At 39.5% G+C, this 24708-nt stretch overlaps 1 protein-coding gene across 3 annotated transcripts in view; it reads left to right on the top strand.

The window, feature by feature from the left end:
* LOC140187024 (receptor-type tyrosine-protein phosphatase T) overlaps nt 1-24708 on the top strand; it is a 1622799-nt gene that overhangs the window by 489345 nt on the left and 1108746 nt on the right. For all 3 annotated transcript variants that reach the window (XM_072241892.1, XM_072241901.1, XM_072241888.1), the window contains exon 2: nt 1454-1579. In XM_072241892.1, coding sequence (XP_072097993.1) covers nt 1454-1579 — 126 coding nt within the window. The remainder of the gene's footprint in view (nt 1-1453; nt 1580-24708) is intronic.

Genomic DNA, 24708 nt, shown 5'->3' with positions numbered 1-24708 from the left:
GAGTTTTGTATTAATCTGTCATTAGGTTAATGATTATTAATCTAGAGGTTTGCAGTTTCAATTCCCATCTGCAGATTTGAGCAGATAATCCAGGCTGACCTTTCAAACAATACTTGGAGAGTGCTGCACTTCTAAAGATGCAGTCTTTGATAGAACTTTAATATGAAGTTCTTTTTGTTTTCTCAGAGAGATATAAAATGTCTCTTCGCACTATTTGAAGGAGTTCTCCCCAGTGTTTTGGTTAATATTTATCTCTCAACCAACGTTAATAAAATAAATGTTCTTGTCTTTATTGCTGTTTGTGCAGTCTTGTGTGCACATCTGTGAGCCACATAACCTGATAATACACAGTGACTATACTTTGTAAACGTCTTACAACAAACACATGTTTTCAAGTCCTGAGAATGATAAATTCAAACAATATATTATGTATGTTTAAATAAGATTACATAAATATAAATTGTTGTTTTTTTCTGTTGGCCCTTACCTTGAATATTTAAATTCTATTTACAAAATGTAAAGTACAAAAGACCAAAGCATGCATAATCTTTTTTCGAATACAGTGGATCAATTTCAATGACTCCTGATTCTATTGCCCTTGTTACCAACAACATTTAGGCCAGATATTCCTTTAAAATCTGGTAAACAAAGCTCGCTGCAGAGTGTGATCTTTCTAATCTGCATTTGCTTACTGAGTTACTGCCCGTTATGCCACTAGCACTTAGAGCAGCAATGAAGCTCCTCTAGCTCAATCTGGAAAGAACAATTTTTTTTGACCAGTCAGGGTTGGTGGCTCTGAGCTGAACCCCCAAACCTGGATAACTGCTAGACCACTCTTAGTCTGGCCTGTGCCCTTTGATCTGTTTGGCATGGTCAACCCTACCAAGAGACAAAGCACGTGGCCCTGACTCCAGCCAATATAGCTCTCCAGGTTATTGAGGCACAAGAGCTTCCAAACCCTATGAGAAGGTTGTAGTCCTCTTGAAAAAATCTGCATTTAGTAGCAGTTGGAAATATGTGCATTTATTTATTGTATGAAATATTGGAAGAGGGAATATTGAAATCATTTGGGTCACAAAAATACTGATAATTCAACTGGACTGGAAGATTGTCATTTTAATTGCATTCTACAATATAATTTTTCACTACTGAATACTGGAATATTAAAGGTTTTATATGGATTTTTTTTTCATTGGATTTTACACTAATTATTTTGGATTTCCATCTTTCTCCAAGGATAGACGTGGCTTTTGGACTCAAGCCAGTTACCATTTAGTAAAAGGCAAAGAACAACAAAATTTTTAAGGTTTTATTAACCAAGCCCTGAGGTCCGCGTTGTGGTTAACAAACTTGAAGCTTATTATCTGTTTATGCAAAATAGACTGTTGTGACTGGATGGATAATCATGTTAACCAGAGTTACTCATGTTATTTTCTCAATTATATTTCTGTAGGCAGTTGCTCATTTGATGAAAACTACAGCAACTGTGGATACATCTTGGCCCTTGGGACCACTGGATTCACCTGGGAGCAAATTAACACATGGGAAAAACCATCCATAGACCCGGCTGTGCCAACAGGTGAGTGAAACTGTCAACTACCCAAAAAATCAGATTCCTACTACTGTCCTGGTACAGAATCTGTTATTGACTCTTCTATAAGTGAGAAATTGCTATTCTTAGCTACCCTTACAATAAGTATCTCGAAAAGTATGGCACACAGAAATGTACAGTAAAAAAAGATAACAATTGCTACTGTTGACATATACCGAGAAAACTGTACAGTACTATCTAGTTCTGTCATGTCTGATGTCTCATTATTCAAGAGAGTACTGTGAGTTCGGAGGGAATATTACATAGTGTTGAGTTTTTCTATTGTGTAATAGGATGTACTGGTACAGAGTGAAGCTTGACTACAGCCTCTGTGAATATGCTTTGTGTTATAGTTACAGTTCAGCAGCTAATAGCAGCCATTGATACGTCTTCAAGTTGATTTTTCTTCTCTTAATGTTGAACTCGCAGCAACAGTAATTTGTCAAAGTCCATAGCAATTTCTGTCTTGTGGTTCTATTTCTTTTGCAGAGGTATTAAGAGAGAATGCTGCACTTCAATATGGAGTTCCTTGAGACTTTTGCAAAAACAAATATTCATCTATTTGTGCTGGTCACCTTCTAATATTACAGCTGGTATTCCATCCAGCTGATAAATGCTCCTAATTTATTTTTTGATGTTTAGCTTTTTTAAAGATTTATTATTTTCCTGGGATCTGGTTGTCAGCGAGAAAACTTGCATTTATTGCCTATCTAAACTGGTCTTGAGAAAGTAGTGAAGAGTTGTTTTCTTGAAGTGCTGCCACCATTGGATGAAGGAGCACTCATGGTGCTGTTGGGCAGGGAATTGCAAGATTTAGATCCAGCAGTGATGAAAGCCCAACAATTTATTTCCAAGTCAGGATGGTGCTTGACTTGGATGACAATACTGTATGCTCCTGGACTTATTTCCCTCTTGAATAGGGGAGTAAACACGAGAGTCTGTGAATGCAATAGAGACACCTGGATGGTATGCTGCCTCCCAGGTGCCAGGGTCAGCGACGTATCCAATTGGTTCCATTGTGTTCAAAGGGAAGAGGATGAGCAGCCAGAAGTCTTTGTACATATTGCCATTAACGATGCAGGTAGGAAAAGGCAGGGGGTCCAAAATAGGGAATTTAGGTAGTGAGGAAGAGAACTGAAAAGCCGGACCTCCAGAGTTGTGATCTCTGGATTGCTGCCTGTTCCATGCACCACTGAGGGTAAGAATAGGATGAAATGCCAGAACTAGTACAGCAGGCAGGGCTTCAGATTTCTAGATCATTGAAACCTCTTCTGGGGAAGATGTGACCTGTACGCAAGAGATGGGTTACATCTGAACCCAAGAAGGGGTGGTGGGGGGGAACAATATTCTGGTGGACAGGTTTACTCGAACATTTGGGGAGGGTTTAAACTAATTTGGTAGGGGAATGAGAACCAGAGTGATAGGGTTGAAGATGGGGCAGTTGGTATACAAGCAGAAGCAGTGTGTAGTGAGACTTCTGGGAAATACAAGCAGATGATAGGGCAAAATTGCAGTCAGTGGGTTGAGTTGCAGTGTAATGCGGACAAATCAAATAGGGTGATGAATACAGGACTGAAGGCGTTATATTTGAATGCACGCTGTATGAAGAATAATGCTGTTGATCTTGTAGTGCAGTTAGAGATTTCCAGGTATGACAGTGAGTCATAGCTGAAAGAAGATTGTAGTTGGGAGCTTAACATCCACAGATACGCATTGTATCAAAAGGACAGGCAGGTAGGCAGAGGGTGTGAGATGGCTCTGTTGTTAAAAAATGAAATCAAATCCTGAGTAAGAGGTGACATAGTATCAGAATAAGTACAATCGTTGTACGTAGAATTAAGGAACTGCAAGAGTAAAAAGATCTGATGGGAGTTATATACAGGCCTCCAAATAGTAATCAGGAAGTTGGCTGTAATTACAATGTGAGGAAGTAAAAAAATGTCATAAGGGCAATCTTACAATAGTCATGAGGAATTTCAATATGCACGTAATTTGGATAAATTAGGTTGGTGCTGGAATGCAAGAGAGAGAATTTACAGAACGCCTATGAGATGGCTTTTCTGAGCAGCTTGGGGTTGAGCCTAATATCGGATCAGCTATTCTGTATTTGGTGTTGTGTAATGAACTAGATTTGATTAGGGAGCTTAAGGTAAATGAACCATTAGGAGGCAGTGATCATAATATAATAGAATTCACCCTACCATTTGAGAGTGAGAAGCTAAAGTCAAATATATTAGTGTGACAGTGGAGTAAAGGAAATTACAGAGGCATGAGTGTGGAGCTGGTCAAAGTTGACTGGAAGGGCACTGACTGGGATGACGGAAAATTAGCTATGGCTGGGGTTTATGGGAGCACTTTGGAAGGCGCAGGATAGATACATGCCAAAGAAGAAGCATTCCAAAGGCCTGATGATGCAACTGTGGCTGACAAGGGAAGTCAAAAACCAAGATAAAAGCAAAAGAGAGGGCATATAGTAGGGCAAAAAATAGAGGGAAGTTAGAGAATGTGAAAGCTTTTAAAAACCAACAGAAGGCATCTAAAAAAAGTCAAAAGGAGAGAAAAATTGAATATGAGAGTAAGCTAGCCAATAGTATAAAAGAAGATGCCAAAAGATTTTTCAGATGTATAAAGAGTAAGAGAGAGGCAGGTATACATATCGGATCACTGAAAAATAATGCTGGATAGGTAATTGTGGGGGACAAGAAAATGGCGTCAAACTGAATTAGTATTTTTCATCACTGTGGAAGCTACTAGCAGCGTGCCGGAAGTTCGAGAGTGTCAGGGGGCAGAAGTGTGCACAGATGCTATTGCTAGGGAGAAGGTGCTTGGGAAGCTGAAAGCTCTGAAGGTAGATAAGTCACTTGGACCAGATGGACTACACCCATGAGAGAAGTAGCGGAAGAAATTGTGGAGGTGTTAGTAATGATCCTTCAATAAACAATAGATTCTGGCATGGCTGTGGAGGACTGGACAATTGCAAGTGTCACTCCACTGACAAGCTGCATCATTGTCTGGTATGGGGGAGCTACTGCATGGGACAAAAAAAGCAGCAGAAGGTCATAAATTTAGTCCGCTCCATCTTGGGTACTAGCTTACAAAGTACCCAGGACATCTTCAAGGGGCAGTGTCTCAGAAAGGCAGCGTCCATTATTAAGGACCCACAGCACCCAAGGCATGCCCTTTTCTCACTGTTACCATCAGGTAGGAAGTACAGAAGCCTGAAGGCGCACACTCAGCGATTCAGGAACAGCTTCTGTCTCCTCTGCTATATAATTCCTAAATGGACATTGAACCCATGAACACTACCTCACCTTTTTAATATATATCATTCTGTTTTTGCACAATTTTTAATCTATTCAATATGCATATATTGTAATTATTTGACATTTATTTATTTTTATTTTTTTTCTTCTATATTATGTATTGCATTGAACTGCTGCTGCTAAGTTAACAAATTTTGTGACACATGCCGATGATAATAAACCTGATTCTGATTCTATTCAAGAAGGGAGGGAGGCAGAAGAAAGGAAATTATAAACCAACTAGTCTGAGCTCAATGGTTGGGAAGCTGTTGAATATGATTTATAAGGATATGGTTTCAGGGTATTTACATGCACATGATAAAATTGGCCAAAGCCAGCATGGTTTCCTTAAGGGAAAGTCTTGCCTGACAACTTAGTTGGAATTCTTTGAGGAAATAACAAGCAACATAAGCAAAGGAGAATTAGTAACAGTTGTGTACTTGGATTTTCAGAAGGCCTTTTACGAGGTACTTCGCATGAGGCTGCTTAGCAAGATAAGAGCTCATGTTATTCCAGAGAAGACACTAACATAGATAGAAAGTTAATGCTTGACAGGAGGCAAAGAATGAAAATAAAGGGGGTCTCTTCTGGTTGGCTGCCGTTGACAGGTGGTGTTCTGCAGTAGGATGTGAATTACATAGGACCATAAGTTTAATCATAAGTCATATCACCAAGATACTTCGAAGAATTTTAATGACAAGAGCTAAAAGTAAGATACAAGCTGAAACAGGCAAAGAACAATGTGGTTTTGTGAAAGACAAAGGTACAAGAAACACAATATTGATGTTAAGGATACTTTCAGAATGAGCTATTCAAGTGCAAAATGATTTGTTTGTTTGTTTTATCGACTACACAAAAGCATTTGATAAAGTGAAGCACAATAAGTTATTTGAAATATTACAGAAAACTATAGATCTAGATTCGAAAGACCACCACCTAATCAGAAATCTGTACTGGGAACAAACTGCCGCTGTAAGAATAGATGGAGAAGAGAGTCAGTTTACGAAAATCAAGAGAGGCATTAGACAAGGGTATGTTTTCTCCCCTAATTTATTTAATCTGTACAGTGAAACAATATTACAAAAAATAACAGACATCTTGGGAATCAAAGTTGGTGGTGAAAACATCAATAATTTCAGATATGCAGATGATACTGTTAATTGCAAGTACAGAGGAAGAACTACTAAATTTAATTGATATAATTATTGAAGAAAGTGCAAAAATGGGCCTATCTATCAATTGCAAAAAGACAATGTATTGTGATATCCAAAAAGAAGGAGAATCCTATCTGCAAGCTGAGAATAAATGGGGAAGACATAAAACAAGTACAAAACATTTGCTAATCAGGAAGCTGGGTGACATCAGATGGCAGGTGCAACATGGACATCAAAAGAAGAATAGGGATGGCAAAAGACACCTTTACAAGAATGAAGAGTATACAGACCAATACTAAACTAGGCATGACAACCTGCCTCAGAGTACTGAAATGTTACGTTTGTCCAGTTATGTTATATGGCTCAGAATGTTGGACAATATCTAGTAAAGTGAGGAAATGGATTGTAGCAGCAGAAATGTGGTTTTTGAGGAGGATGCAAAGAATATCATGGACGAAACAAATATATAATGAGGATGTCATGAACAGAGCAAACACAAAAAGAGAAATAATGTATGAGATCATGAAAAGGCAACATAACTTCATTGGACATGTGATTAGGAAAGAGGAGTTAGAATGCATGGTAATTATGGGAAAGATTGAAGGGAAGAAAGCAAGAGGAAGACAAAAACAAATGATGATGTAGACAGCAGCCAGAGAACTGGAAATGAATACCAATGAATTGATCCACTTGACCTGAAACAGGAGTGTGTGGGCAATGGCAATCAAAGTTCAAATTGGGCATGGCACCTGATGATGATGATGATGATGTTCTGCAAGGGTCAGTTTTGAGACGGCTTTTTTATGCTATAGGTCAATGATTTGGGTGATGGAATTTATGGCTTTTCGGACAAACTTGAGGATGATATGAAGATAGATGGAGTGGCAGGTAGTGTTGAGGAAGCAGAATGAGACAGATTAGGAAAATGTGCAAAGAAGTGTCAGATGAATTACAGTGTCAGGAAGTGTATGGTCATGCAGTTTTGTTAGAAGGACAAAAGTGTTGATTATTTTCTAAATGGGGAGAAAATTCTAAAATCCAAGGAGCAAAGGGGCTTGGGAGCCTTTGTGTAGGATTCGCTAAAGGTTAATTTGCAGGGTGAATTACTGGCAGTGATGTCAAATGCAATGTTAGCATTCGCTTCAAGAGGACTAGAATATAAAAGTAAGGATGTAATGCTGAAGCTTTATAAGGCACTGGTGAGGCCTTGCTTGGAGTACTGTGAGCAGTTTTGGGCCCATTATTAAGAAAGGATGTGCTGACATTAGAGAGGGTTCAGAGAAGGTTCATGAGAATGATCCCATGAATGAAAGGGTTATTGTATGAGTATTTGATGGCTTTGGGACTGTACTCACTGGGACTTTATTGAAATCTATCAAAGACCTAGATAGATTAGATGTAGGACCAGTGGGCACAGCCTCAGAATAGAGGAACATTCATTTAGGATTGAGAAGGAGGAATTTCTTAAGCAAGAGGGTGGTGAATCTGTGGAATTCTTTGCTACTGGCTGCTGTGGAGGTCAGGTCGTTGGGAGTATTCAAGTCAGAGGTTCATAGGTTCTTGATTAGTCAGGACATGAAGTGTTGCAGAGAGAGCAATAGAACAGAGTTGAGAGGAAAACGGATTAGCCATGATGAAATGGCGGAGGAGACTTGATGGTCTGGCTAGCTTAATTCTGCTCCTATTGTATGTCTTATGGTCTTTCTTAATGGAAGAGAGGTCATAGTTTGAAATATCTTGTTACAAGAGCCTCGGCAATCAGCTGCAATGCATTTCGTAGATGGTACATTGTGCTCCAGAGTCAAAAGGATTGCCTTATCCACGTTATTATCAATATTCAGTTTGGTGAACTATTGTGTGGGTAATGTCAATAAATATTATGGGTTGTTGGTTAGATTTCCTCTTGTTGAAGTTGGTCATTCCTTTGCAATTTTATGTTACTTGCCAATTAATAGCCCATGTTCAATGTTGTCAAACTCCTGCTGTATGCAGCCATGGGCTATTTAATTTGTGGAGGAATTGCCAATGGAAATGAACATTGTGCAATCATCAGCGAACATCCGATTTCTGACCTTATGATGGAAGACAAGTCAGTGATGAAGCTATAAATAATATAATAGCTCCTAAATTCTCTTCGGTATGGTGTTCTAGGTGAAATATAACCTACGTTGATAATAATCTATTACTCACTTGGATGACATTTGGTGAAATGTTAAATGTAAATGAAGTGAGTTTAATTTTTAAGAGAATTATTATTCTGGAAATAAAATCCTAACCAAGGTGATTATGACATCAAGTGCCCTGGCAATAATAGATTCAAAAACACTTAATTAAAAATCTTTGACAGGAAAGCATTTGGCCTCCATAAAGTTAAGCTTTAGTACCAACTTACATGGCAACAATAATGTTAATTGCAATAATTAATTGATAGTAATCTAATTTAAAGCTATAGTTCACAATATATTTTTGAAGTTGGTAAGAAGGTAGATTAGTTTACTTCTGTTACTTCCAGATGAATATACAGTGGATTCTGATTAGTAGAGCTACTGATTAATCAGAACAGCTGCTGATCTGGGCTGCCTCTTAAAGAACAAAAACTAATCAACAAAATAACCGGGGCTCCCTTCATTTATTTGGAACACTATGCCGCTTAATTGGGACAGAAAACTGTTGCCTAACAGTTTCTAACTAGCATCCGTTGTGTGCACTTGTAAGGCCATTAGACACTAAACTGTGCTTAGAGCAAACAGTTTTTAATAGCATCAGTTGTGTGTGTTTGTGTTCAAAAAGCAGTGATTTTTGTTACTTAAGCAGTAAGAAAATTCAGAACTGGTCTGCTTCACTGCTTTTTCAAGCATTCAGGCTTGGAGATGCCAGAAACAGCCAGGAGTAAAAATGAAATTATTTCACTACTTCAACAAGTTAGGAAGTAAAAAAAAACTTTGAAGGTATTGACAAGCATCTTGAGTGATACAATGAAAATGAAAATTTGAAGGATGCAGTCATGGAAAGAATTGTATGAAGGCAGTCCATTATCTACACTAGGCGTCTGTGCTGATTTTGTTCATTTACAGTCAATCAAAAGAACATGGCAGTCTAAACTGGATTAATTCCTCCATCGATGATTATTAGGAACTAATACAGTTTTCTAATACTCTAGTAATATTGATAGTGTTCTAATATGATGTTTTTTCATTGAAGTACATAATTTGTTACTCATTTAAATGATAGTTCACCTTTTTTTTATACCTTTTTAACTATTTCCATGAAACTTTGGGTATTTGGGCCAAAATGTACTGGTCCCAATGTGTCTCAGTTCACCAGAATCCACCGTATTTGTTTTGTATTAGCCTCGCTCCACCTCTTATCATGTCATCTTCCCCTTTCCTTTCCAGTCCTGAATAAGGGTCTTGACCCAAAATGTTGTCGGTTTATTCATTTCCATTGATGCTGCCTGACCTGCTGAGTTCCTTCAGCATTTTGTGTTGCTTAGGATTTCCATCGTCCGCAGAATTTCTTGTATTTATGTATTAGTTGTGTTCTTTCATTTTAAGAAAGCTCATAAAGGAAAATCCAGAACACTGACAGGGAATTATTTTGCATGTTTATCACCACCAACTATTAAAAGCAAGGTATCAAAGCCTGAGAACTGTAGAGCTGGTAATGCTTAAAGTTTAAAAATTTACATTTACCACTTGGTGTGGCTCTTTACTGAGGACCTCATCATATATGCTTTCCTGCAATTAATTTCCATGCCATTTTATTGGAGACATTAAATTGACACATTATTAAAATGAATTGATTCCTATTTCTATCAAAATGCCATTGATAAGAATTTCAGAAAAGCATGAATGTGATTTGCATTTGTGTACTTGCAACCAACAATTTAGTGGTTAATTGACGTAAGCTAGGCCCTACCACAGAAAGTAAAACCTAATGTTATGACTGATGCAATTATAAAAGAATAAATGATTTCAGATTATGCAGAATTTAATTGCAGATTATTTACATAATTTCACTTTAATCTACAAGGGGTGATTGATAAGTTCGTGGCCTAAGGTAGAAGGAGTCAATTTTAGAAAACCTAGCACATTTATTTTTCAACATAGGCCCCTCCAACATTTGCACACTTAGTCCAGCGGTCGTGGAGCATACGGATCCCTTCTTTGTAGAAGTCGGTGTTTTGGACCTCCAGAAATTGGTCCACAGCAGGGGTGATTGATACGTTTGTGGCCTAAGGTAGAAGGAGATGAGTTTTTACAGCTCTTGTTACATGCACGTGCAGTTCAAACTTTCTGCATAATCACTCAAAGAGTTGATAACTCATCTCCTTCTACTTTAGGCCACGAACTTGTCAATCACCCCTGCTGTGGACCACTTTCTGGAGGTCCAAGACACTGACTTCTACAAAGAAGGGATCTGTCTGCTCCACAACTGCTGGACTAAGTGTGTAAATGTAGGAGGGGACTATGTTGAAAAATAAATGTGCTAGGTTTTCTAAAATTGACTCCTTCTACCTTGGGCCACAAATTTATCAATCACCGCTCATATATTAGCTTTTGCTTTATTGAATATGCATTCTTATTTTAAATCGTTTGATAAAATATTGGCATCAAAGTTATCTAGATTATTTACATATTTGAAAAAAAGAGGGAATTACGTGGAACTGTATGTATCTAAGGACACCAACAGCAGAGCTCATTGAAAATTCTGGTTTCATGCTGGACACAAAATAATACATAAGAGGAATCTGTTCTCCCCCATCTACAGTTCCCACCATGTCTCTGTGACATAGAACATTTTATATTAAATTCAAGTTGTATTTCAAATGAAATTTAATAAGATCAATGTTCCTGGGATCAGTGGGAATTACAGTAACACATGAGTTGTAACAGTAAAAAATCTTGTAACTGTGATCTGTACTATATGCCTATTGCAGTGTTTAATAGCATGGGGTGTCCACCGCACTTTTAAAAACAGTAAAAGATGTTCTGCAACCAAACCTTTTATTTAATTTTAATTTACTATCACTTAACAGAATTCATGTTTAAAGCACAGGTTTAAACCTTGAAATTTAACTCTTGTTTTTTTTCTCTCTCAAAAGTTGTATGCAGTTAAGCTTGTACAAGGTGAACTAATGAAATCCAAGACAGTTAGCAAGATAAAATATGTAGATTTGTAGGTTCACAGAATGGAAACAGGCCCTTTGTTGCTGACCATGGTGTCCTCCAAGCTAGTATGTATGTACATTAATATTATAGCATGTATGTATTATTGTCAAACTGGAGTCCATTGCCTGCTTTTTCTTGGGATTTCTTATTCTTACAAAGTGCAGCATACTTCCAAACGTAAGGAAGTGGCTTTTGATTATTCTATATGTGGTAATGATTGAGTGTGTTAATCTCAAATAAGTTGGTCTATAGTATATTATCTGAGCCAAGTGTTACAGCAAGCAACTGAGCTTCATCATTTAAAGTTTAAAGCTCGAAGTGAATTTATTATGAATGTACATATATGTCACCATATGCTACTCTGAGATGACACTACTTGATTTTGCTTTGAATATTCTTCTATGGAAGATATCCAAGCTAAAAGATACAGTGAAAGGGTACAATGAATTACAGGCATCCAACCGATTCACCCTAATTGTCCTATTGTGGGTTTCATAATAGATATCCTTATAATACTGCAGTTTTAACAATAGTTTGTTGTAGTTCCATTAGGCATTTATTTGTGACTTTTTTTTGTGGTACCTTCATGCATATTTAGACTAATCAATCTTGTGCATTCCCTTCGCGCCTATTTCCTGTGTTCCTTTGCCCCTGCCAATGTATCTTCGCAGTGCTCTTTTATATATTTGTTCAAGGGATGTGAGCTATGCGGGCTGACCCAGAGTTTAATTGCTTGTCTTTGGCTGCCCTTGAGAAGGTGATGGTGAGCTGCCTTATTGAACAGCTGGAGGTCACCATGCTGTTAGACAGAAATTTCCAGGGTTTTCATCTGGAGACAGTGAAGAAATATTGACACAGTATATTTCCAAGTCAGGTTGGTGTAAGAGTTGGACAATAACTTCCAGGTGGTGATGTTCCCAAGCTTTTGCTGCCACTATAGTTCTAGTTGGTAGAGATCATGGGTTTGAAACAACACTGGTGGAAGATACTGAAAATGGCCTTGGAGGACACATAAGCAGCTCTAGATCTGGAAGTCACATCTTCACACAGCATCATCTCAGCATGGTTGGCAACAGTCTGGACTGACAGCAATACCTAGACCAAAACTGGAGATGTCAGGGAGTTGGGCAGAACTTCACCTGTTGAGGGTGGACAGTAGCTTCATGTTCCATGGAGTTGCTGGCACTGCCTTACCACAACACTTCAGTGACATTTATTGCTTGTTCCAAGTCTACCTCAGCGTACTGATGTGATGAAATGATCTGAATGGACAGCTAAGGTTTTAACTGCATTTGTAATAAAAATAGAGGATAGGATAATACTGTACTGCACTGTGCAGGTTCTCTGGCCCATGATTATGTGCATCCTTCATCTAAGTGCCTACCTAAGTGTCTTTTTAATGCCCCTAACGTATCTGCCTTTACTATCATCCTCAGCAGAGCATTCCACCTACTCGGTAAAATCACTACCTCCAATACTTTCCACCAATCACCATTAAATTATGCCCTCTTGTGTTAGCCACTTTCACGCTGGATAAAAGGTGCTGTATGTCAACTCTATGTATGCCTCTTATAATCTTATACACATCTATTAAGTTGCCTCACATCCACCTTCACTCCAAAAAGAAAAGCCCTAGCTTGCTCATCCTTTCCTTATAAGACATGTTCTCTCATCCAGGAAACAAAATAACTCTCCTTTGCATCCTCTCTAAAACTTCCATATCTTTCCTATAATGAGGTGATGAGAACCGATCACAATACTCCAAGTGTGGTCTAATCAGAATTTTATAAAGCAATGTTTAAATATAATAAGCCAATTACCAATTAATACTCTGTCAAAAGGAACAGATTACTGAATGCCTGTGAGACCCTGAATTTGAGACGGTGTAGAGGGAATACACAAGTTTGAACCATGGAATGAAGATATTGAAGTATGTTTGGTTCTAAGCACTTTTGAGATTAGAAAAATGAAATGTGATCTTATTGAAACATAAAATTATTATTTAGGTGATTGAAAGCAGGGAGAATATTTCTCTAATCGGATTATTTAGAACTAAAGGGAATAGTTACAGAATAAAGAGTCACCAATTCAAGACACAGATGAAGAAGAATTTCATATATTTTTCAAATTCCCTACCTCAAAGAGCTGTCTGGGCAGGGTCACTGAATATATGTTCAATGGTCATTTTTTATGTACACCAGTACACCTGCTTTTTAATGCAAATATTTATTCAGTCAATTATTTGACAGCAACTCTATCGTAAAAGCATACAGGCATGGTCAAGAGGTTCTGTTGTTCATATCGAATATCAGAATGAGGAAGAACTGTGATCTAAGTGGGATGATTTTTGCTGGCAGGTGTGGTTACAGAGAATGGTGCAAAAACTATCTGCTATCTGCTTAAAAAAAGCCATCTTCTGCTTTATTGGCTGTCTGACAATGCATTATACGTGAGTTTCTAACTGTGCTTATAGGACTGAATACAACTTCCACGCAGGAAAACCTAGTGGCTAGATTATCCCTTTTGATGCAGAGCTGACCTGTCAGGAAGATCCTTCATTTGTAGGCCACACCATCAACATTCTCCTCTCAATCCTTGATGGTCTTGCTTTCGGTGTTTCATTAGCTAGTCTCTCTCACTTGGTGCCAAACCCAGCTCAGGTACCAGTGCTGAAAAACATAGATTCTGATCTGTATCACTGCAAGTCTTCTCATTACCATCATGGTTCAACATCAGACATACATATTGCCGCATTCTTGCGTGAATAGTAAATCAGACATGGTAGTGCCTTATGTTCTAACACAATGCTGATTATCTAGCAGTGTTTACAGGAATGAAGCTTGAAACGGTACCAAATGTGTAAAAAGTGGTAAGGAATATATTTGTAAAGTATTTGATATGGTTAATGGATAGCTAGATGGATGACAGGGTTGTGCAGATTGGAGAAACCATCTATCTACTCTCAACCATCAGGCTCTTGAACCAAAGGAATTAACTTCACTTGTCCCATCATTGAAATGTTCCCACAAACTATGGACTCACCTTCAAGGACTCTTCATCTCATGTTCTTGATACTTATTACTTCTTTATTTCTTATTCTTTATTTATTTTTGTATTTGTACAGTTGGCTGACTTTAGCACATTGATTGAATGCCCACGTTCATGGATTCTATTATGGTTATTATTCTATTATGGATTTGTTGAGTATGCCCTCAAGAAAATGAATCTCAGGGTTGTATATGGTGACATCTGTACTTTGATAATAAACTTACTTTGAACTTTAAACTTTAATTGGTGAGAATTGACATTGGATAGTTCATTTGTTGAGCTTGACCAAAGAATAATAGAAAAATGGCATTGTTCATGCAGTGAAAAACTAGATTTGGTAGCTTTAATTACATTTATGACCTTCATATAGAACGACAGGTATGCGTGCACTTGGAAGAGGTGATATCAGGGTTCACTAGATCGATTCTTGGAATGAAATGTCTCGTTCATGCAGTGAGGCAGAGAAGGAAATCAAGGAAAAAGAGTAGATGTTAGGCGGTTGTCTCCCTTGAAAGCAAACCTTGAATTGGGGGAGGGGGTTGGAGAGTTTCACGATGAGAGGTAAATCACTTAGGACAGAGATGAGGGGAAATTTCTGCTTCAGAGGAGCTTTGGAATTCTTTACCCCAAAACACAGTGGGGGTGTGGTTCTAAGTTACTGAGTGCTAAGCTAGACTTTTGAACATGAGAAACCAGAGGGATAAGGAATTGGAAGGAAAGTGGGATCAAGGTAAAGGTCAACTGTAATTGTTACAAATGGATGAGCTGGCTGCAAATATATATATATAGGAGCCACTCTAAATTGTAATTCATGGATCCCCATTTGGTTGATAACAAATGTAGCTGTCATTCTGTTGTGTTGTTTTGGATATTAGATTAGATTATGAGGACACGCAGTCCTCTTTTATTGTCATTTAGTAATGCATACATTAAGAAATGATACAATATTACTCCAGTGTGATATCGCAGAAACACAGGACAGACCAAGACTGAAAAACTAACAAAAACCACATAATTATAACATATAGTTACAACAGTGCAAGCAATACCGTAACTTGATGAAGAACAGGCCATGGGCACAGTAAAAAAAGTTCAAAGTCTCTCGAAAGTCCCACATCTCACGCAGATGGGAGAAGGAAGAAAACTCTCCCTGCCATGCCGACCCTGACAGTCTGACTCTGAGTCGTCTGAAAACTTCGAGCCTCCGACCAGCCCTCTGACACGGAGCACCGAGCACCATCTCTGCCAAGCACTTTGACTGCAGCCCCGGCGGCCAGCAGCAGGCAAAGCTGAGGATTTTGGGGCCTTCTCTCCGGAGATTCTCGATCGCACAGTAGCAGCGGCAGCGAACCGGGCATTTCAGAAGTTTCTCCTAATGTTCCTCCATGCTTCTCACGGCTGTCTCCATCAAATCAGAATTGTGCACGGTACCCTGTTTAACAAATACGATATCATTTCACCGGAGAGCTGCGCGCGCTGCGTCGCGCCGCCATATTCTCCTTCCGATTTTGAGGAATATCAGGAAAACAGTGAGATTGCTTCTTTTGCTGGATAAACTGAATTAATATATTTTCTGTCTATTAGTTGGGAGATGCTGTTTACTGGTTGGTTGCAGTACCTATTGGTCACAGAATATAATTGATTCAGAGAATGTAATTACATTTAGAAGCAACTTGGTTTTGCAGCTCCTAAGATACATATCCCTGAATTCTAAAATAAAAAATGTCTTCAAGAATGGTGCCAGTTACACTCATCTAGAAAGGATGAATAGATCAAGTCTGTCATTTCTCGAAAAAACTGATCTGAGGGAAAATTTAACAGGGATCTATAGAATTATCCAATGTGTAAGAACATACCAAGAGTCCTTTGATAGACATCGGTGACCTTGACATCAAATGAGTAGGAAAGATTTTCTTTTAATCTGAATTCTATGAAACTCTCTGCCATGGAAGGAGCTGAAAGTAAACAGTTTTGATCTGTTTAACCAAATCTTGCTGATCAAGTAAGGAGGAAGAGGATGTAGAGTACGCTGATAAAAGAGAAAAAAAATGTCAATGCGGATAAAGCCTTCAAAGGACCAGAGACACAAGAGCCTGCAGATACTGGAACCTGGAGCAACAAGCAAGCTGCTGAAGGAGCTCAGCGGGTCAGGCCACATCTGTGGGAGGATAGGATGGATGCAGCGTCTTGACCTGAAATGCTGATAATTCCTTTCCTCCTTCTGACACTGCTCAACCCATTAAGTTTCTCCACCAGATTACTTGTTGCTCCTTCAAAGGATTGATTTGAGTGAATGACCAATTGTAGTGCTGTATATCCCACATTATTCTGTATAAATGGTTATTCGCACAGTGATTACATTCCATTAAAGGGGAATTGTAATAGAAGATATTTTAACATGAAGTGATTTTATCCATTTACCGTCTGGTTGGTAGTTCCAGGTATTAGGTAATCTGTGCTTTGATTTGGAAAGCCTACTTTATTATATGTTTAAGTGCAACTGTGTACAATATTTGGGCAGTTTGGAAATTTGGAAATAATTAAAATAGCAGAACTTGATCTATACTAGGTACTCCTTTAGTGTTTCTACGCTGAAGGTGGTACCAAGTCGAGATATAATCAACAGGTTCATATGAATATTGAAGATCCTTCGTTATAATTCAAAGGGGTGGGTGGCAGAAATTGAATCAAAGTTCCTCAGAGAACATATTATGGAGGGGACATTAGGCAGATGGAAGCAGGTAGAGGTGGGCGTGGGAAGGTTTGAACTAAAGGAGAAGCAAACAAGTAATATGGGAAAACAAATTATTTCAAAGTCATGAGGACATGACTATTTTGGTGAGGGGGGGAGTGTAATGCCCTGGTTCATATTTTTACTGTTATGCTGTATGCATTTCATTTAGCTGTTTGGTAAGAGCAGTCTGTTCTGTTTTCAGCTTGATTGGGTTATTGTAGAAGATAAGAGATGAGGAGAAATGTGTGCCATCTAATTAGGATGGTAGAGCTGAGGGGAGGTTTCTCTGGTGAGGGACACTAAGGTTGGGCTTGAGGTTTTTTGTTTGGCGAGAGATGAAGAGAGAAGATGCTGGGGAGAACCGGTCGTAGGATATGACCCAGTGGGAGACCCGTTTGTTCGAGATGGATTGCGAGCGACATTTGGGAAATGGTGTGTGCTTTCATGCTTAATGAAGGCCCTGCGTGTGAGTGACAGAGAAGTTCGAGATGAGCTCCAATTTGTGCACATTGGACTGTTCAATTAAAATGGGTCCTTTTCTTTTTGTTTTTCTTTACTAACCCTTTAGTTAAGACTCATAAATATAATTCCTTTAATCGTATGCAGTGTACTGTCTGATATTTCATGACACCAATGTGTGTCAGGGTAGCAAATTACACAACATCCACAACCCGGGATTTGGGATGGGAGAGCCGTCTCAATCTCAGGAGTTTGGCGGGACTGGAGAGTGACTTCCCTAGACTTACGTTACCAAGGAAACCAGGGGGTTTCAATAGTTTACATCTTCACCCAATTTTCCTGCATATCTACTCCTCAGTGTCCTGGTAACTGTTTGGGGTTGGGGAGTGTCTATAGTATAATCCCATCAGAGTGATTACACCTTTCCTATTTTTGAGTTCTACCTTGGACTTGGTGGATGACCCCCTCCATTATGTCCCCTCTGAGTGCTGCTAATACATTGACAGTGGGGTTGTTGTGGATGACTTCAGTTTTTCCAATAGAGTCCAGGAATTCCTTAGTTTAGATGGGGCAGAATTTATTAGTTGAATCCAGAGTGATTCTTAAATCAATATGTAGATTGTCCAACAAAAAGAGGAGCCATTCTGGGCCTGGTTTTGTGTAATATGCCTGGCTAGGTGACCGATAGAGACAGTGAGATTGAGAAAAAGGGGAGAGAGGTGTCGGAAATGGACCGGAAAATTTGTGACCAGGGTAGCAGTTGAAGGGGAAATAAATGAATTTGACAAGTTCAGCATTGGTGCCAGAAGCAACACCAATCCAGTCATCGACGTAGCGTAGGAAAAACGCAGGGCGGTCACCAGTGTAGGCTTGGAACATAGACTGGAGTTGTGTAGGAAGCAATCTCCGTGAAAAGCAGAAAGTGGGGGTGCAGGGAAAGATGTGTTTGGTGGTGGGATCCTATTGGAAGTGGCAGAAGTTTCAGAAAATTATGTGCTGGACCCGGAGGCTGGTGAGGTGGTAGGTGAGGACAAGAGGAACCCTATCCCTGGTAGGGTGGTGGGAGGATGGGGTAAAAGCAGACATGTGTGACATGGAAGAGATGCGGTTGAGGGAAGAGTTGATGGTAGAGGAAGGGAAGCCCTTTTCTTTGAAAAAGGAGGACACCTCCTTCATTCTAGAATGAAAAGCCTCATCCTGAGAGCAGTTGCGGCAGGAGATGGAGGAATTGAGAAAAGGGGATGGTGTTTTTACAGGTAGTAGGGTGGGATGATGTGTAGTCTAGGTAGCTGTGAGAGTCTGTGGGTTTGTAATGGAGTGGATAAACTGTCTCTGGAGATAGAGACAGGGAGATTGAGAAAGGGAAGGGAGGTGTTGGAAATGGATCAGGTGAATTTGAGGGCAGGGTGGAAGTTGGAGGCAAAGTGGATGAAGTCGACGAGTTCAGCATGGGTGCAGGAAATAACACCAATGCAGTCATTGATGTAGTGTAGGAAACATGCTGATTGGTCACCGTTGTAGGCTTGAAAACCTCTCTTACATTCTTGCCCCTTCATCGTCTTCTTCTGGTGCTCCTCCCTCCTTTCTTTCTTCCATAGTCTTTCACCATTTTGCTTCCAACTCTTTATTTCATCCCTCCCTAAACCTATCATCTTGTGTTTCTCTGGCTCCTCCCCCACCTTTCAAATCTATTCCTCAGCTTTTCTTCTCCAGTCCTGCCGAAGGGTTTCGACCTCGAAATGTCAACTCTTCTCCTTGATGCTGCCTGGCCGGCTGAGTTCCTTCAGCATTTTATGTGTGCTGCTCGGATTTCCAGCATCTGCACATTTTCTCCTGCTTGTGATTGAGAAACTGCTGCGTTCTGGTTTTCACCAAAACTTGGCTAAAGAACAACATGCCCGACTCAGCATTTCACTTGGTGGGTTGACTCTGTTCCACACAGACAGAAATTCCCTCCTGGAGAAATCCAAAGGAAGTGCAATCTGTGTGTGTCTATATTAAGAAAAGCGTGGTGCACAAACTCATCTGCAGTTATCAGTCACTTTTCTGGGACAATTGAATGTCTTACAATTAAATGTCAGCCACACTACCCAAACAATAAGACTAATCAACACCCCCCACCCACTAACCCGTCCCTCCACACCCCCAACCACCACTACTTTATCTTAACCGATCGGACTCCTTAAGCACAGACACTCTTGAGCCTAGCGTTACTTATGGGTATACAATCAATCTATGTATATAAACTATCTTAAGTATTTATGTTATTATTGTGTCCTTTACCTTATTGTGTTTTTTGAGTTGCATCGGATATGGAGTACCAATTATTTCATTCTTCTTTACACTTGTGTATTGGAAATAACATTAAGCAATCTTGACCAACAACTCAAAGTTTTATATCAAAGTGCATATATGTCACCTTATCCAACCCTGTCCATCATTTCTTCTCTAGCAACAGGCAAAACCTTGGAGGATGGGTCAGGAGGTAACATTGTTTCATTATTCATGAAAGGAGATAGGAAAAATCCTGAATACTGTAGCCTGGTGAGAATCATGCCAATGGTAGGGAAGTTACTGGAGAGTATTCTTAGGGATAGCATTTATGAGCAGTTGGAAAACCATAGGAGCAATCAGCATGGCTTTGTGTGGGGCAAGTCAATTCTTACTAACATGATAGATTTTATTTCAAGAGGTGACTGAAGTGACTGATGAAGCTTGGGATTTTAGAAGGGCATTTGACAAAAGCTCTCGTGAGATGCTCATTCAGAAGGTTAAGATGCATGGGATCCATGGTGAATTGGCCATTTGGATTCAGAATGAGCATCCTCACAGAAGACAGAGGGTATTGCAAAACATCGTCCTATAGGACATATTCTGGCTGGAAGTCTGTGACCGGTGATGTTTTTCAGGGATCTGTACTGGGACGTCTTCTGTTTGTGATATATATGAATGACTTGGATGAAAATGCGTTTGGTGGGTTAGTAAGTGTGCAGGTAATGCGCAGATTGTTGATGTTGTGGATAGCATAGAAGACTGGTAGGAATACAGTGGTATCTAGATCAGTTGCAAATATGGGTGAAGAAATGGCAGATGGAATTTCACCCCACTGAATTGTGAAGCAATGCATTTTGGGAGACCAATTGTAAATGGATTGTAAGCCGTTAATGGCAAGACTCTTAGAATTGTTGATGTGCAGAGGGGTTATTGGATTCAGGTACATTTGCTCCTTGAAATTGTTTGCAATGGCTGATTAGGTGTTCAAGAGGCGTTGGGCATGTTTGCCTTTATTAGTCAAGGAAATGATTGCAGTAGAGTGCAGCTTGTGGATTGGTGTGAGAAGAACAAACTAAGGCTAAGTCCACACTAGACTGGATAATTTTGAAAATGCCGGTTTCGTGTAAAAACGATAGGCGTCCACACCAGGCGTTTTTGACAATACCTCCATCCACATTAAAACGGGTATTTAGGCGGATCTTCTCCCACAGGGCATGTGCAGGACACATCTACAGAAAACAAGAGAAGAGGAAATGGTATACTTGGTGTGCATTTGTCCAGTTACAGACTAGAAAAACTTAAAAGGTAATTGCCAAATGACAGACAGCTGTTGGCTCACGTGCAGGAGGACTTAAAACTAAATAAAATACTGGAGCGAATGGAGGCAACCGACAGGGAGTTCACGGACAGTATGACCTGGCTGACGACGAACATTGAAAAAATGACTAACTCTGTTCCAGAGGGATTTGCAATGATGAGGAATATGATGGCTCCCCCCCCCCCCAGTACTTTTCACCACCACAATACCAACCTCACAGCCACTACGATAGCTGCACATACGGACACACAGACCTCCGGGTGGCCCCACCACATCTTCCCCACTCCCACAGAGGGGTCACCCTGAAAACATTTCCTACAGTCATAGTCTCTTCACCAATGAAAGGGACGACAGGTTTTTTAAAACCTCTGGTTACCCCATACACATTACAACGCCCAGCTGTTGTTTTCAGATTTAAACACTCTGGAGAGTGTTTTAGAAAAGGTCCATTTTTGGGGGAGGAAAACGTCATTTCAGTGTGGACGGAGGGTCAAAACAAAGAGAAAAAGCTTCAGTTACGGATTTATCCTGTCTAGTGTGGATGTAGCCTAAGCCTGAATGTGCAGAAGACAAAGGAAATCATTATGGACTTCAGGAAGGTGCAGACGAACCATCCCCCTCTGCGAATACAAGACTCCTCCATAGAGTGAGTTAAGTGTACCAAATTCCTGGGAGCTCAATCATGGATGACCTCACAAGGTCCCTTAATATCACCTCCCTGAAAAAGGCAGCGCAGTAGCGCCTCCACTTCTTAAGAAGATTGAGGCAAGCAGGGCTCCTCCCACCCCCCATATTAACTGTGTTTTACAGGAGCACCACTGACAGAGTCCGGTTGCATCTCCATCTGGTTTGGGAGTCATCAAGCATCAGAGCAGAAGTCCCGGCAATGGTCTGTGAGAACAGCTGAGAGGATCAAAGGGGTCTCCCTAGCATCCATCGGGGACATTTATCAGGAGTGCTGCATACACAGGGCTATTATTGTTATTATCAAGGATCCCACCCATCCATCCAGCATCCACTTTGATTTCCTACCACCAGGCAGGAGAATCTGATGCATAAACACAAGAACGGTTAGGATGAGAAACAGTTTCTTCCCCAAGGTCACTCGGGTTCTGAACTCCCTGCCACATCGCATTCGAAGTGTCACTAGTTAACCTGCTTTGTACCTTACAACATTTAATAGTAGTGCACTTTAGATTGTTATTTACGTGTGATTCATCTAGATTCTATCCTCATCTTCATAAGTTATTGTGTGTTACATTTGTTATGTGTACTATTGTGATTTACAACCCGGTTCGGAGAAACATTGTCTCAGTTCTATACACATTATATGGTTATATGCATTATATACATGTATATAGTTAAATGACTTAGCTTGAGAAGTTAATTTGTACCTTATAAATCTCTTGTTGGGCCTCTTCTGGAGTACTGCATTCAGTTCTGGTCAGCCCATTATAGTAGGGATGCCAAAGCTCTAGAGACAATGCGGAAGAGGTTAACCAGGATGCTGCCTAGATTAGAGTGCACATGCTAAAAGGAGAGCTTAGACAAACTTGGGTTATTTTCTCTAGAGTTGTGTAGGCTGAGTGAAGATCTAATAGAGGTTTATAAGATTATGAGAGGCTATTATAGACTATTAGTATCTTTATCCCTAGGATTGAAATATCTAGTACCAGGGGGCAGCATTTAACATGAGAAAGGATATGTGGTGTATCTTTTTTTTCACACTGTGCTGGATGTTTGGCATACACTGCCGGGGGTGCTGGTGGAGGCAAACACAACAGAGGCATTCAAAAGATCCTTTGATAAGCACATGAAAGTGCAATAAATGGAAGGATAGGGGAATTGTGGAGGCAGAAGCAATTAGTTTACGTGGGCATCTGATTACTAACTTAATTAGTTCAGCATAACATCGATGGGTGAAATGGCCTGTTCCTGTGCTGTACCGTTCTATGTTCTAGTTTCATCCATCTACCCCATCTGTCACTTCAAATTTAGAGTTCTTGATACCAGAGTGCAGATCGTTCCCCTGAATGATGGACAATAGTGGTTTGTTAATACTCCTGTAGCTGCAGTTTCTGCCTTCTGCCACTCATTTTTATTGCTCAAGTCTGACTTGAAGCCGGCCACTTACCCAGCTGCTAATGTTTATTAAGAGCAAAAGTTGCAAATTTGCACTTCACTTTAATAAACAGCTCGATGGTAAAATCATGTTAGACGTTACAATTTATTGGTACAATAAGAACTACTTAAAAATTCTGTGCCTCCAATATTGATGAATAACAGCCTTAAATTAAAAGTAAAATATTTACTGAAAAGCTATTGAAAGCATTTGGTGGTTAAATGTGAATTTAATGGGCAGAGTTAAGGATCACATCAATATTGAAAAGGCCATCAGTTGAACTTAATAGGCACCTGAGGGTGCCCATTATCAAAAGGATGCGAGGAAGGGAAATTACTGTTGAGAGGAGACATTTGAAAAGCTGCTCTATTTCTGTTAGATAAGATTAAGGGGAGATTTATCAGAGGTTTCAAACATATGAAGAACATGTTGGGAGTTTTTTTTCCTGATATGTTTGTAATGAGGGACTATCAGTACTTACAGTTATGACTAGGAGCAAAGAGGGAGGCTAAAAGGATTCTCTTTCCACCCAGGTTTTCATATTGGAAATGTCTGCCATCAACACTATTGTCTTATTTAGGAATCAGATGGATTTTAAAACATTAATTTACAACAAGTGGCCCTGCATTGATTGAACTCCAAATGCTCTAGAGAGGTAGGGATGAACCATTTGCATCAACTGGTACAACTGTGTGATGCGAGTTCTTCAGGAGTTCAAAATTGAGTATCATGGAACTTGTACTGGATGCATCTTGGAAATAAACTTACAAGTTTTTGGATTTCTATGCACCTACTTATTCTTCCAGCTGGTAAAGAGTTAAGATTGGGATGTGCCGTTAAGAAGTCTTGCTTAGATGCTACAATTCATTTTGTAGATGTCGAACATTGGAGTACATTAGTGGTGAATGTTTAGTCAACTAACCACCTTGCTTTGTTCTGGAACATACTCAGATTCATAAATGGTGTTAGAACTGTATTCATTCAGGCATTGACAGAGATCTTTGTATCCTCTTTAGTCTGAAGTGAAGGTTCAGAGGAATGGAATTTAGACATTGTGGTTCCTTTGCTTAAGAAGGACAAAAAGGTTAAACCAGCATGTCATAGACCAGTAAGCCATATCTCAGTGGTTAGGAAATTATTGAAGAAGACTTTTAGGAATGGATTTATTTACATTTGGAAAAGCTCTGGCTTATTAAGTGTAGTCAGCATGGGCTTTGTACGATGAAAGTCATGTCTTATAAATTTGATATAGTTTTGATGAGGAAGTGATGAATAACATTGAGGGTAGAGCAGTCGATATTGTATCCATGGAATTGAGTAAAACATTTGTCAAGTTTCTTCATGTAAGATGATCCAGAAGACTAAACCACATAGGATTCTCTGTATTGGATTGGATTCAAAAGTGTTTTGGCATGGACATCAGAAAATAGTGATGGAAAAGTGTTTTTAAGTAGGGGTCTATGACCAGTGGTGATCTGCAGGGATCAGAACTGGGACTACTGCTCTTTGCGATGCATATAAATTATATGGTCAAA

The sequence above is a fragment of the Mobula birostris genome, chromosome 2, assembly GCF_030028105.1.
Source record: "Mobula birostris isolate sMobBir1 chromosome 2, sMobBir1.hap1, whole genome shotgun sequence".
Taxonomy (NCBI): domain Eukaryota; kingdom Metazoa; phylum Chordata; class Chondrichthyes; order Myliobatiformes; family Myliobatidae; genus Mobula; species Mobula birostris.
Note: the sequence above shows the minus strand (reverse complement) of the source record. Positions and strands in the feature narration are given on the sequence as shown.